This window comes from Rhipicephalus microplus, chromosome 4 (genome assembly GCF_043290135.1).
Source record: "Rhipicephalus microplus isolate Deutch F79 chromosome 4, USDA_Rmic, whole genome shotgun sequence".
In the NCBI taxonomy this organism is placed as follows: Eukaryota; Metazoa; Arthropoda; class Arachnida; order Ixodida; family Ixodidae; genus Rhipicephalus; species Rhipicephalus microplus.
This window is the reverse complement of record NC_134703.1, coordinates 74,185,169-74,200,313: the sequence shown is the minus strand read 5'-3', so window position 1 is coordinate 74,200,313 and position 15,145 is coordinate 74,185,169. Positions and strand designations below refer to the sequence as shown.

Genomic DNA, 15,145 nt, shown 5'->3' with positions numbered 1-15,145 from the left:
CTTACGACCGCGGTCAGCGTCAATTTTACTGGCCCAGGCTTTATCGCTCCGTGCGCCGTTACGTCGTCACATGCGACCAGTGCCAACATTGAAAAAAGCTTCCTATGAGTCCTGTCGGACTCCTCCAGCCACTTGATCTTCCTATTGACCCCTTCTTTCGAGTTGCTCTTGATCTCCTAGACTCTTTCGCTCAGTCTTTATCCGGAAACAAATGGATAGCTGTCGCTACGGATCATACAACTCGGTATGCCCTCACGCGGGCTTTGCCAACCAGCTGCGCCACAGAGGTTGCCGATTTCCTTCTGTACGATGTCATCCTCCATCATGGTGCTCCATGCCAACTCCTCACAGCTCGTGGATGCTATTTTCTCTCCCGAGTTATTGACGACCTGCTTCGCTCTTGCGAAACCAAACATAAATTTACGATGGCCTACCATTGACAAACTAAAAGGCTTACCGAACGATTCAACCCGACTTTAACTGGCATGCTCCCTTTGTACGTCTCCTCTGACCACCAATACTGGGACGTTGCATAGTCATTTGTCACATTTGCGTACAATTCCTCACGCCACGATACCGCTGGGTTTTCACCGTTCTATCTCTTATTTGGCCGCGACCCAACTCTACCTTTCAACACCATATTTCCAACAGCTGTCGATTCGCCGACTGAATACGCGCGTGACACTATCACCAGAGCTCGCAAAGCACGCTCGGAAGCACCTCTTAGCATCGCAAAAGCAACAGAGGCAACGTTACGACGCACATCATCACGACATCTTCTTTGCCCCGGGTTCCTTTGTGTTGTTGTGGACCCCGAATCGGCATGTTGGTCTCTATGAGAAGCTGCTTTCCCGGTACTCAGGACCCTACCGCGTCTTGCGCCAGGTGACCGACGTTACTTACGAGATAGCCCCACTGAAGTCGTCATCTCCCTCCGCTCCATAGTCTGCAAACATTGCTCATGTCTTCCGACTTAAGCTCTATACCACTCCGCAACACCATAGACAGCACCGAGCTGGTGCTTCTGCACTAGGGGGTCATGTTACAAGACTACATCACGCTGAAGAAGCAAGACAGACAGCGAGAACGACGACGTGATTCTGGGATGTGGGGCACGCTCTCCCTTGCCATCTCGGCTTAGGTTGGGCGTCGTGCAAATATATCTTAGCTGTAACCTCGTTTCTGTGTGTGCCCTCCCGTAACAATATACACGTTTTATTTTTGCATTCTGTTTATTATACAACGTACGTATGTAGAGAGATCTTTTTGTAGCAGTTTTGGGCGTCTGTGCATGTTCTGTTAAAATGTACTGTGCAGAAGTAGTTGATGTCCACTGTCAGTGAACTAAATTTTCTAAATGATGTCTGCGTCGGGACGGCTTTCTGATCTCCTATAGCAGAGTACCAAGTACTCTACCTTCTAGAAAATTGAGTATTTGGGGAGTGTTTCTGCCACGCAAAAATAATCGTAATCTACTTCGAGCATTTTCCTCACGTTATCACCACGGTTCTCGTAGTTTGGAGTCACGAACTGCGCGTTCGTTGTCAGTGTGACATGGCATTCTTGACAGGAAAGTGACCAGCGCTGAATTTTCAAGAAAAAAAAACGCGAACAAGCCAGATGACAATTATTGTTGTGTAGCAGAACTACTTCCCGAATACTCCCATTTTTCTTTGATTCTAAATCGCTGAACACTTTTAGCGGTGAAGCTCAATAAGGCCTCGGCCTGTCCGCCGTAGTGCTTTGTAGTAGCCACCCCTAGTACGCGAAGTGCTCACTAGATAGCACTCGCATCGGACAGACGACTAACGGACAGGCAGACAGATCGACAGACAGACAGACAGACATACGGACGGAAGGATGGACAGACGGCGCAAACTCATTCATCATCATTCGCTTCATGAATATGGCATATCCACGAAGTGAACCTCTGCTGGGACAAACACATAACACACATTACGACAAATGCAACTTAGAAAGTGTTTTTCTACGCCTTCTGTCCATCTTTTAGCATATAAATCTATTGTTTTACCAATATTAGATTACACTGCCATTATCTGACATTCTTTCATGAAAGCTAACATTAACAAATGAGAAAAAGAGTCCAGAAAATAGCAGTGTGCAGTCGGCAGTTTTTCGTCATAGCAATAGCAGCACGGAGGGCTGAGTCTCTGCAGCGTACGCGACGGATGAGTGATAGGCGATGCACTTACCTGGCTGAGCACGGACACCTTCATGTGCACGGGATTACCCGGGCTAGTAGGCATCACGAACTTGATGGGTGCCTGGCCCCAGAAGTTCACCGCGCGGGTCCAGTTGGCGGGACCAGCCATGGCGTACAAGTTCTGGCCCGGCCTATTGTCCTGACCTGAAAGAGTTTGTGTGTGTGCATCCCGGTGATATCTCAAGGATGCCTCATTATTCGCATAACAAGTATATTTAACGCTCAATGAAAGCTCTCGCCAAATATTTCGGCAACGAAAGACTCCTACAAAAAGTCGTTACGCCAATTGGTTGCAACACTTATAACAGCTTTTAAATACATTTAAATATGTTTCTATCTACTTAGTGCCTACGCTCCTCTTCTACGTTCTCCCGTTGACCGAGGTCGCACGTATTTTAAACCATTTAGCAAAGACAGCTAGCAGCTACACAGAGGCAGAGAAGCTATACCTGCATCATCCACTGCTGCTGTGTTAAGTCGAAGGCTTTAGATGCCTTATAAGCGCGAAAACTGACCGTGGGTGTCGGCGTCAACACGAGTGATGCAATCGTGATGTCACACGATGACGCCATTACGTCACAAAGTCACTTGGTTGTAAGTGGAGCGATCACGGAGACAGTGCAGAGTTACGTTAGGTGCAAATAGCTTTACTAGGTGCGAGGGTGTCGAGATTTACAACCTTGATGGAGAGAAAGAAGGTGTTAACCTTCGAGTCGCGTTAGGCAAATGCATAAAGAATCACGTAAGTTTTCTTTGTTTGGTTCCTATCAGTTAACAAAAATGTCGTGGAAAGCGTTCAGATACATTGGCTGTGATTAAAGAGTTCACACAAGCTGCCTGTCATAGCTAAACTTTGGTGAGAGACGATACCTAGGGCACGACATTAGATGCAGGCAAGATTAACGTTCGCATTAGTATACTGACGAAGTAGAAAAGGTCGCAACGATATCGTGTTTGCAGGAAACTTTGACCCTAATGGTGTGTTCGAAATTGTAGAGTAGAGCGGCTGCTGAAGTTAGGGAACAGTATACCGGTGGTTTAAGATCATTGTTAAAAAATAAAGAGCACTACAGGGAAGACGACAATACTTCTTAATGACACAAACGCAAGCGCTGACTCAAAACTGAAGTTTCATTCAAATATTGACGCGCGTATGTGCCAGAGGTGAGGACAACGAAGGAGCGCGAGTGTCTTTGGCCGAGGGAAAAAGACGAAGAAGTCGTTGCAGTCTGTTTCCTGCGATCGATAAATCGTATTTGTTTGAGGCGCTTTGTGTGCTCGTCAATCTCGCGTCGTCACACTGGTGGAGGTGCTGGGTAAACTCTTGGGCGTCTGTCTCATTGCCATCATTTTCATGAGGGAGCATTGCGTCTAACGTTGTTGTAACCTCGCGTCCGTAGAGGAGACTAAAGGGTGTCTTCCGAGTGGTCTCTTGACGAGCCGTGTTGTAGGCGAACGTGACGTAGGGCAAAATGATGTCCCAGTTCTTGTGCTCTACATCTACGTACATGCTTATCATGTCAGCCAGGGTCTTGTTGAGGCGTTCGGTGAGCCCGTTGGTCTGGGGATGATACGCCGTTGTCTTCCTGTGAGCTGTACCACTTAGTCGGAAAATGGTGTTCAAAAGCTCGGCCATGAACGCAGTACCTCTGTCGGTGATTACTATTGTGGGGGCACCGTGTCTTAAGACGATGGCTTCGATGAAAAATTGCGCCGCTTCAGCTGCCGTTGCCCGTGGCAGAGCGCCTGTCTCCGCGTATCGGGTCAGGTAATCCGTGGCGACGATTATTCACCTGTTTCCAGTGGCAGACTTTGGGAAGGGGCCCAGAAAATCCATGCCAATTTGTGCAAACGGTGTCGCCGGCACTCGAACAGGCTGCAGCAGGCCAGCTGGTTTGATGGATGGTGGCTTGCGGCGCTGGCAATCTAGACATGCCTGCACGTAAGTTTTGACAACTTCGGCAAGTCTTGGCCAGTAATAGTTCTGCCTTATCCTCGCCAATGTTGTTGCGTAACCCAAGTGACCAGCAGTAGGTTCGTCGTGACAGGCTTGCAGTACCTCACGGCGAAGCGAAGAAGGAACGACGAGCAAGTAGCTGCTGCCGGTGGGCGAAAAGTTCCTCTTATAAAGAACGTCATTTCGCAAGCAGTACGACGGCAGCCCTCTCGCAAATAACTTCGGAACGCTATTCGCTCGCCCTTGTAGGTAATCTATAAGTGGTAGCAGCTCAGCATCGCCACGCTGCTGTTGAGAAAAGGTGGCAGTGTCCACAATTCCGAGAAAGGCCGTGTCGTCATCGTCGTTGTCCGGGCATGCCGTCTCAACCGGAGACCGAGAAAGACAGTCGGCATCGGTGTGTCGTTTTCCCGACTTGTAGGCAACAGTGAAGTCAAATTCTTGGAGCCGAAGACTCCATCGTGCAAGGCGGCCAGACGGATCTTTCAAGTTGACTAACCAACAGAGAGAGTGGTGATCGCTGATAACGGTGAATGGGCGGCCGTACAAATAAGGACGAAACTTCAGGACTGCCCATACCATTGCAAGACATTCTTTTTCTGTCGTAGTGTAATTAGCTTCAGCTCGGGACAGCGTCCTGCTGGCATAGGCGATCACATTTTCATTGTTGTCCTTCGACTGTACGAGCACTGCTCCAAGACCCACATTACTAGCGTCTGTATGAAGTATTGTCGGTGCGTCTTCATCGAAGTGGGCCAACACGGGGGGTGTTTGCATTCGCTGACGAAGCTCGTGAAATGCCTGCTGTTGGTCTTCGCCCCATCTGAAGGGGGTATCTTCCCGAGTAAGCTGTGTCAATGGCCATGCGATGCGCGAAAAATTAGCAATAAACCGCCGGTAGTAGGCACAGAGACCTAAAAAACGTCGCACTGATTTTTTGTCTGATGGCGTCGGGAAGTTTGCCACGGCGGCAATTTTATCCGGGTCGGGTCGGATCCCTTGGCTGCTCACGACGTAACCGAGGAATCGAAGTTCGTGGAAGCCGAAGTGGCACTTTTCTGGTTTTAGAGTAAGACCGGCCAAGCGTATTGCTTCAAAAACTGCTTCGAGCCTTCGTAAGTGTTCCTCGAAAGTCGCCGAAAAGACAATCACGTCATCGAGGTACACCAAGCAGGTTTGCCACTTCAGTCCCGACAGAACCGTGTCCATGAGACGCTGGAATGTTGCTGGCGCCGAACACAAACCGAAAGGAAGAACCTGAAATTCATAAAGTCCGTCGGGCGTAACAAAGGCGGTCTTCTCACGATCTCTCTCATCCACTTCAATTTGCCAGTAGCCGCTTTTTAAGTCCATAGACGAAAAGTAGCGTGCGTTTCGTAGCCTATCCAATGAATCATCAATACGCGGCAGAGGGTAGACGTCCTTCTTTGTGATCTGATTAAGCTTACGGTAGTCGACGCAGAAACGCAAGCTACCATCCTTCTTTTTGACGAGTACTACCGGTGATGCCCAAGGACTGTTAGACGGCCGAATAACACCATCTTCTAGCATCGTTTTCACCTGTTTTTGAATTACCTCACGCTCCTTTGGGGCGACTCGATAAGGATTTTGCCGGATGGGTCTAGCATCGGAATCCGTGATGATGCGGTGTTTCGTCAGTGCCGTTTGACCAACTCTTGATGTGGATGAGAAGCAGCCGTGGAACTTGTTGATCAGCGTGAGAAGGCGGTCTCGCTCAATGGGAGATAACATTGGACCAACGTCTACAGGTGTCGGTGTAGTGATAGTAGACGCTGCTGCTTCCTCCACTAAATGACAATCTTCTGTTTGCGAGAGTTCGTCAAAATAGGCAATAGCCGTGCCTTTAACTATGTGTCGGCGTTCTCTGCTGAAATTTGTCAATAGCAGTTCAGCGCATCCGTCAATAACAGTGATGACAGCCCTGGCAACAGAAATGCCGCTAGTGAATGCGAGCTCTTTGATGTGTTCAGCGACGCCAGTACCATTTCGTAATTTGTCACAGTGCACGGATACGAGAGAACAACTTCGTGGCGGCAGTATGACGTCGTCATCGGCAATACGGAAGTGAGGTGGCTGGTGTTCCTTATCTGTAGCAGTCTCCGAGCTTACAGTGAACGTTACGCTTCTGTCACGGATGTCAATCACAGCCCCGTATTCGCGCAAGAAATCCATTCCCAATATGAGCTGTTTACAGCACTCGTGGAGAATGACGAGGGCGGCGACAAAGGTGGAACCAGCAATGAAGAGTCGGGCCGTGCACTTTCCAACCGGTGTCATCAACTGACCTCCTGCAGTTCTTATATTGGGTCCCTGCCATGGCATTTTCACCTTCCTGAGTCTTTCGGCTAGCTGTAGGCTTATTATAGAAAAGTGGGAGCCAGTATCCACAAGTGCCGTCACTTGGTGGCCGTCAATGTGAACGACGAGGTCGGCGCTGATAACGTCGGTTACGTCGGCAGTTGTCTCATTCGTCGAATTAGTCGTTGCTGTCGTCTTCTTCGGTATCGATGGCTTCGAGCTGTCACTTGTCTGCAATGGGGGCTGTTCGGAATTTCGAATATTGGCAACCCCACCCCCCGAGGTCGCTGCGTCTAGTTTCCCCGTCGCGGGCTAGGGGACCTGCCCCTGGTGACGTCGGCAAAACTGCGACGATTAGGTGAACTGGGCCGCACAGGAGATGGAGAACGTGATCTGGGCATTACTGGATTCTGCGGCGGTGTGTTCACATGGGCGTAGTTGTACATGCGTTGATCGTCGTACGCAACGTAATCAGGGTAGCGAGGAAATCTCGAGTACTGAGCGTCGCGATAACGGCAAACTCTGTAGACGTGCCCAGCTTCGCCACAATGAAAGCATACCGGTCGACGGTCAGCGGTACGCCACAAATCGGTTTTCCGACGCTGATAGGTAAGTGGAGATTCACTATTGGGCCACGTTGTGGGGCGACGTTGTGGTGCATGTTGGTTATACGGCATTCGTCTTGTCGGAGGAATCGGTGAGGTTGCGAAAGTGGTCGGTGCTGACTGTGGCTGTGTTTGCAGGGTTGGTGGTGGTCCAGTCATTGGGGTCTGCTGTGCTGAAGGAGCAACGACGGGGCGTCGGACTGCATCAGCATAAGTAAAATGTCGTCGCACACCATTATAGCCGGATGAAGAGAGAGCATGGCGGACCTCATCTCGGACAACATCAGCGACAAAAGACAATGCCGGCGTCGGTTCAGTTGCTGGAATTAAACCAAGCTGCCGAAGCTCCTCCCTCAAAATCTCCCGGATGACTTCCCGCAGAGGCCTGTCGTTGTCGCAGAGGCTCGCCGCAGTCGTGACAGGGCTACTCGCTCGAACGTTGACCGGGTTCTGCTGACGGTACCGTTGCTGTAAGGCCCGTTCAATAGCTGTGGCTTCTTTCGTGAACTCAGCTACTGTTGTTGGCCGATTTCTCACAAGCCCAGCAAACAGTTGCTCCTTCACGCCTCGCATTAGATACCGGAGCTTCCTGTCTTCCGGCATCTCGGGATCCGCCCTGCCGAAAAGACGGGTCATGTCCTCGGCGAACATAGCGACGCTCTCGTTTGGTTTTTGAATTCGAGCTTCCAAGAGACGTTGCGCATTCTCCTTTCTGTCAAGACTGCTGAAGGTGTCAATCAGCTGGTTGCGGAAGTCATCCCACGTAGCCATGCTTCTTTCCCTGTTAATGTACCACGTCTGGGCGTTGTCTTTCAGGTAGAAGTACACATTCGCGAGCTTGTCTTCTGGGGTGGCCCACTGGTTGTACTTCGCGCAGCGTTCGAACTGGTCCAGCCAGTCTTGTGCATCTTCATAGGTCTCACCATGAAAGCAGTCAGGAATCATGGGATTCTGAAGTGTCATGTGCGATGTAGCTGCAGTGGCCATGGTGGTTGAAGGAGGCAAGCGATTGCTGGCAGTTTCTGGAAAGGGATTGAGCTCGGGAGCTAGGCCTCGCAGACGGCGGCTGGAACGGTGGACTGGTGTGTCGATGGGTGGTAGTGATTCCGGGCTTGAATGTCGGGTCCGCGAAGGGGTGCCAAGCATGAAGACGTACCCAGCGCCTCCACCAGTGTTTTTTTTTAAAAGGACGATGTTTTTTTTAAAGGGGGAATAATGACGCGCGTATGTGCCAGAGGTGAGGACAACGAAGGAGCGCGAGTGTCTTTGGCCGAGGGAAAAAGACGAAGAAGTCGTTGCAGTCTGTTTCCTGCGATCGATAAATCGTATTTGTTTGAGGCGCTTTGTGTGCTCGTCAATCTCGCGTCGTCACAATATATACATCAGGGGCGTATCCAGAGGACGGTTAAAGCAATAGCCCCCCTCCCCCCCACCCAAGCTTGTGTCAGCATCCCCCCTCTGTTCAGTGCTTTCCATCCACCTCCTATCACCATTTAGAAAAATTGAGTGGGACCACTGTGTGCATGTATTACAAATATTCAGGCTATGACGGGGTTTTCGTGCTACTACAAACAATAAAGTCAGAGCCCTCCCTCCCTCTCCGGTGTTCGCTGGAACCGCCCATATTGTCCAGACATGCAAATGGCTACACAAAACAAAGAAAAATATCCAGCAAAAACCAAACAGAAACAAGATATACATTATGGTAAAACATTACTTAATTATGGAACGTAACCGAAGGAAAGGTGATACATGATTATCTAGGGAAATACAGTGCAAAAACATAAACTCACCCAAATAAATGTATAGCCTATACAAGAATTCTTTTTTCATAAATTATGGGACACCTCTGTAAGTTTCGAGATATCTCGTGACGACTAATAGTTATTTCACATGTCAGCTTAAACTGGGGCGCGCAGTCACACTTCTCGCAGTCCTGAGCAATGTGCGATGGGCCTCGTCATGTCCCCGTAACCTTACATGTGTACGCCTTCACGCCTGGCCTGTTTAGGCAGAGCCACAAGACAGCAATAAATTGTGAACCACGCTTGCGGCACAACTGGTAGTTTTAGTTCAGACTACAGCCTATTATCATTCCTTGTTTTTTCTATTCAACAACTGGAAGAAAATAAAGGGTACTGGGATGAATTCTTTCACCGCTACCAATGCCAACGCATGGCACTTTGGCAAAATGAAAAAAAAGAGAATTTTAAAGTACGGAAACGTAGCTGTATAAAACGACTGGAAATGTAATTTGAAGGACCAGTGCAAGTATCAACAGTGACAGCGATATCAGCCCGCCTAAATCAAAGTGAGTCCTCTTGTTGACGCAATATTAATGCTACAGGAGGATATCGCAACTTAACGCGTCCCATAAAAAAAAGTAGAACTGATGTCATGCTTGTCACAAAAACGAGTAAAAAAGAATGACACATTAATAAATTACATATTTTGAAAGCCAGAAGCGCATCTCTTCATGACGTTACAGGATTTCGGGAGAACATCTGATGACATAGTCAAGAATTTATTAACGGAGAGGATAACAATGCGCTGCAATCTAGTTAAAGGTCCAGGGAAGGTAGTAAAGATGTGATGTCGCGGAAAAATTGCATAAGAAAAAATCTCAGACATCTAGATTTTTTTGCGCTTGCCTGTTATTATTGATATGTGCTGTACATTAGCCGCGGAGTATCAGCAATAAAAGCTTAATTTGTTGCCAGCACTAGTGCTCTGTGTTACTTTGCCCATCCATGTCAAGTGCGCTCTGTTTTTCTCTTGTTATGATGAACTCGAGTTGTGTGATTCTATTCTAGAGGCAGAGTTTTTGGAGGCGAAGCTTCCTATGCCGTGGGTCGTGCGTCCTCGATGTATGCATTAGTAGTACTCTTCGTAGTAGTAGGCAGCCATTTCCTCGGCTGGATTATGGAGGAGCGGTACATGGGCACCCTTTTCAATTAGGGAGAAACCCCGCGCACGTTAGCCATAAATAAAAAGATAGTTGTTTCTGATTAAATAACTTATATATACGAGTATTGGTGACCTAATCTCCATTTAAGTTTGCCTTGCATTTGATGCCTCCTAAAAAAATCAGAAGGATGCACTTTGAGCACTATTGACCAGAACGGGTTGCCACGTCAAACTCGCTTGGCGTAACCTCCTTGGTTTTAGCAAACTTTAGCGAGGGTTGGGCCACAGTGCCATTAATATAGTGAACCAGTATATAGCCATGAACTAGAAGCGGTGAAAAGCGGCAAGTAGACAAGAAGCACAGGCCGTAAGAAAGTGCGCGAGTGCCACCTCCCGTTTAGTCCTTGGAATGTTCGCTGGATGGCGGTGCTTCTTTATGCTGAATATATGATGACAAGATGCGAGATGGCGGTACTTGGAGTGTTCACTAGATGGACGGATGGATAGATGGACGAATAGACGGTCGGACAGACAGACAGATGCACGGACGGCCGCATGGATGAATGGACGCATGGACGAACGCTGGGGTGGACGCACGGGTGTACGCATGGACGGGTGCATGGACGGACGGATGGACGCACGACTGCACGCGCGGATGGTCGCACGGACGGACGGAAGCAAGAACGAACGGATGGATGGATGGACGCTTCGCCCTACTCGCCATCATTCATTCCACGGATATACTGTGATTTTTTTTTCTGTAGCGAGGGTGACCAGCTGGCGGCAATTAAAGAAAGCGCACACGAACGACATTGTGTGGTAATACGGTCCTTTTAGTACGCCTTTTCTGAACACGTGCATCTTAAACGTGCCAAAGTACTTCAATCCACAATGCGCTGTACTTGACCATTCGTGCAGCCCAGGTAAGAAGAGAGATCATGGTTCAAGAACCCCCTCTCCCTCCTCCTTCCTTCTCGAAATGGTCAAATTGACATGCGTATACACAAACCCATATGCGAACACATGCACAAATGAGCATAAACAGTGGTTAAACTGAGTGTTTAAACTGAAGCATTGCTCACAGAATTTAACAGAGCACTTTCGTTCTCTTCGCAAGTGGGCAAATTGAGAAAATTTTGAGCCCCTCCCCCTTCCCCTAAGAAGGGTAGCAAGCGAGCAATAAATAAATAAATAAATGAATAAATAAATGAATAAATAAAGAGAGAAAGAAGACACGCACCAAGTTTGATCCGACTAAGCAAAAACGCGTATGGTTTCGCAGCGCTAGGTCTCATTGTTTTCTCAACTCTGCGGCGACAGGAAGGAAATTCGTAAGATTTGAGGAAACGCTCGAAGGTGTCGAGACCTTATCGACCTTTCCCGTGTTACGGTGATCCTAAAATCCAGAAAACAGGCGCTACATCGCGCCACTGCTCCACATGAAAAGAGGCATTCATGTTGCCAGCTCACCGATGTTGCAGCCAATGCAGCCAGGCTCGAACACGCAGTTCTCCAAGTGGGTCTTGGCGAGCTCCTCCAAGTCGTTACTGTAGCTCTGCATGCATCACGTGCACACATGCATTCAAAGAGCGTACACTAAAAGGACGCGAATTACAACGTTTTAAAAAGCAGCCTTCAGAGCTGTTAGCTAGTAACCACATCTAAAAAGTAAATAAAAGCCTGCAATAGATGGCGCGTACAATGACACTGCGAATGCTTGCCACTGTCCGGGTTTCATTTGACGCTGATAATACATAGTACATTACTTTAAATGTTGTGCTTGGCAATGTAACACATGCTAGAACGCCTCACCAATGCAGGATACCCGTGTCACTTGATGATCGTTGTGGCTGAATGTTTGCTGGAAGAACAAAAAATGAGTTAAGATTTGAATGCTCAGACTCGCGAAAGCAGACCGCGAAATAAGAAGCACGCTGTCATTCCTTACATCCACGGCGTGGCCCACAACCTGAAAAGGATAGCTGGCAGATGTGACGTCGAGGTTGTTTTTTTTTTATGCGCCGGAGAAGCTGGCTAGCGTGTGCTATAGGGCCATCAGCCCAGGAGGTAGGGAGTCCACCACCTGCCGAACTAAGCATCGGAATAAGTTCGTTCCATGCGTTCATGGCGTGGTGTATTCCATACCATTGCCTTCTGGTAAACTATACATAGGACAAACTGGGCGATGTCTGAATGAGCGTCTCAAGGAACACGCTTGCAGTGTTTCCTCGACGGTTTGTGGCCACCTAGGCATTCATTGCCGAGATTGTGGGTGTACCCCTGATTTTCAGAAATGTGCGGTTATCAAGCGTCATCAAGACCAGCTTACCCGTGAAATACTGGAGGCTTCAAAATAGGGGACGCATGCGTAACTAGGCGTTCGGTTGCCCTCTGAGAAAATGAAGTTGTCTTTTTATCTGGTTGATTGTACGAGCTATGAAAATAGTCTTGTGGTTTTTCTTCGACTATCAGTTTTGTTTCTTCTTTGTTTTCGCTCCACTGCATAAGTCTATATGCGTGGTTTGAAGAAAAAAGGTTTTGTTGTAAGTCGGCGCTCTGTATGTGTACTTCTTCGTCTGGTCTCTCGTTTGTCGCGCTGTTCATTTTTTCAAGTAGCCAAAATGATCTTTTTAACAGCATTTATATTTGAAGCGTAATTACGAAGTAATGCCTTTAATAAAGCATCGTAATGTGGCATTTCCAGAGCCTTACAATATCCCTGAATCCATATCCATAAACGAACTAAATATCCTTCAATGTAGGCATACATATTTAGGAATGGGGTCACTGACACAAAGCCTGGCCGCAAGGTGAGGATAAAAAAATGTAGCCCTCGAAAGTGCGCTGCTCAAATCCGTATCGTATGTGCCGTTTTACAATATTCTATGCCCTCAATCACGGGCTTGAGGCTATTAGCCCCTTATGATATGGCATTCTCATCTTTTATCTTGATGACTTGTAATTTTATTTTGCCTCTTTAGATTGCTGCTGAAGACAAATTAATGCATCACCATCGTTGTGGTCTGTAGCAGCTGCCTGTAGCCACTAAAGTGATTCACTGCTAAGTACATGGATGAAGGTCTGATAGCTATCACGGAGAAAACAAACACTTAGGAGCGAGCCTCACCCAATGCGATAAAAATAAAGCAATAGGTGAGGCACGCACACGTCAAGCTTCGCTTACCCCGTTTACCCGATAAAGAAATCGCTCCTGAATATTTCGCATTGTCGGGTCTTTTCCCTGTGGTGACCATTTTTGCAGTGATCTGTAGTAAAACATCATTTAGTCGACGATAATGCCAACGACGCTCACCATTTGCTGCATGTCGGAGGCGGCCGGCCAGTTGTTGAGCTGACCGAGGGCCACCGAATTTCGTATCTCGTTGTGCAGCTGGACGATGGTCGCGCGCTCCTCGTCGCTCATTGCCGCGCATCGGACGCTGCAGAGCAGCAGCAGCGCGGCGGCTTGCACGAGCACCACAAACCACAGGGGCAGCATCGTCGGGCGGCACCTGCGGCACAAGTACGCACCTAAGTAAAATAGAAATTTATTCGGTTATTGTGCTACTTGGACTGCGCGAGAAAATTTCTTCCGTCACACTCAACGCACTCCCTTCACTAATTTACTACACGCCAATTAATATCGGTGTTTTAAAATATCTGTTCTATAAGTAATCCCGTTGCAGACTCACCTGACGAATCAGCAGAGTCAGGTCATCACGTGAACTGGAGTGCATGGGAGAGGTGCGTATCAGAGCAGCTCAGAGGCGTAGACAGAAAATTTTTTTCGGGTGGGGGGGGCACCTTGATTTCAGGGTGGGAATCCTGTTGAAATTCTCATTTTTTTGCCCTCTATGCCATGGCAAAAAATATCGGAGGGGGGGGGCACGAGCCTGGTGCGCCACCCCCTGGCTGCGCCCCTGGAGCAGCTGCGCCACGCATGTTTTACGACCAGCACGCCAAGCAAGAAGTGAACCAATTTGAAAGCGCGCCAGGGGAGAGCATGGGGCATAAAATGTGGTATCATCCTGCTGCTTGTCCTTCAGCAATTGGTACTGCGCAGGGCTTGAGCGGCAAAGTAACGTCGAACTAGAACGTCAGTGCCAGCGTCGACCACAGCTCCGCTGTTTCTTGAAATTTTTCATCATGAAACAGTTTTTGAAAGCATATTTCTTGACTTATCCAAAGCATTCTACAAGCTAATCCATGCGGTGGTTCTTCTTTGGGCTGCGAGTTCTGTAAACTTAGGTCATATTGCAATTAGTTGCATCAACTTTCTCCGTTCTTCACAATCAGTCTTTGTCTATAATTTCGTCCTCTACGGCCAGCGAGCCACCGCGCTTTAGCCCCTCCCCCATCTTCAAGGAGCATCCCAAAGTGATATACTCTTTATTTATTTATTTATTTATTTATTTATTTATTTATTTATTTATTTAGAAACAATGATGCTTCATGTATGAGACACTGCTTAAGTCGCCAAAACGGTGAAATTTTAGCCCATACAAGACGACGTCCCGAGTGTGCACTTTCCCTTTCAAAAATACATGAACAAACAGAAACGACATAGTGAAGTTTCAAATGCTGCTTTGAAGGTAGTGGCAAGATCTTGCACGTGATCTTAAAAACAGCGCAAAGTTTAAGAGGCACGGTCGGTGACGCATGCCGCGAAAGCAGTGACACAGATATCGGATATTCCGACGTCTACACTGCGCTGTCGGGGTGTAGGTATAGTGCGGAGTAAATTTTGTCTTTACGAGAACCTAACCTAACACCTTGAATGTTGATGGTATCACAGATGTGATATGAACAAAGAATCCTCAACCAGGCCATCTCTCCTTCCCACGCGTTATCGAGTGCCAGCCTCCTCTCATCGTAGTAGGTGCAAATAAAATTTAAATAGATCTCTGACTTACGTGCCCTGGAACTTGAAGAGAACAGCGCTGCTCGAACTGAACATCACGCCCCGGAGTAAAGAACGGAGCCGTCGGTTTCGTGTTGCAAGCTCAGAGCCACAGTGGGCGCAGCTTTCGAGACCGCTTCAAGCTTCGCACTCGGACGGAATTTGTCATTTGTATAAAATGTACCCGAGAGCGCGGATCATAGTGGAGGCATCACGTCACCGGCACAGCTTGT

General features: G+C 48.1%; 1 protein-coding gene across 1 annotated transcript in view; it reads right to left on the bottom strand.

Moving 5' to 3' along the window:
• The window catches only part of LOC119172113 (venom allergen 5), a 33,161-nt gene extending 18,016 nt beyond the window's left edge, over nt 1–15,145 (bottom strand). Inside the window, exons 1-4 of the mRNA XM_037423105.2 lie at nt 14,926–15,145; nt 13,326–13,524; nt 11,483–11,567; nt 2,214–2,368 (exon numbers count right to left, since the gene is read on the bottom strand). Of these exons, the coding sequence (XP_037279002.2) occupies nt 2,214–2,368; nt 11,483–11,567; nt 13,326–13,524; nt 14,926–14,969 (483 nt within the window). The 5' untranslated portion in view covers nt 14,970–15,145. The remainder of the gene's footprint in view (nt 1–2,213; nt 2,369–11,482; nt 11,568–13,325; nt 13,525–14,925) is intronic.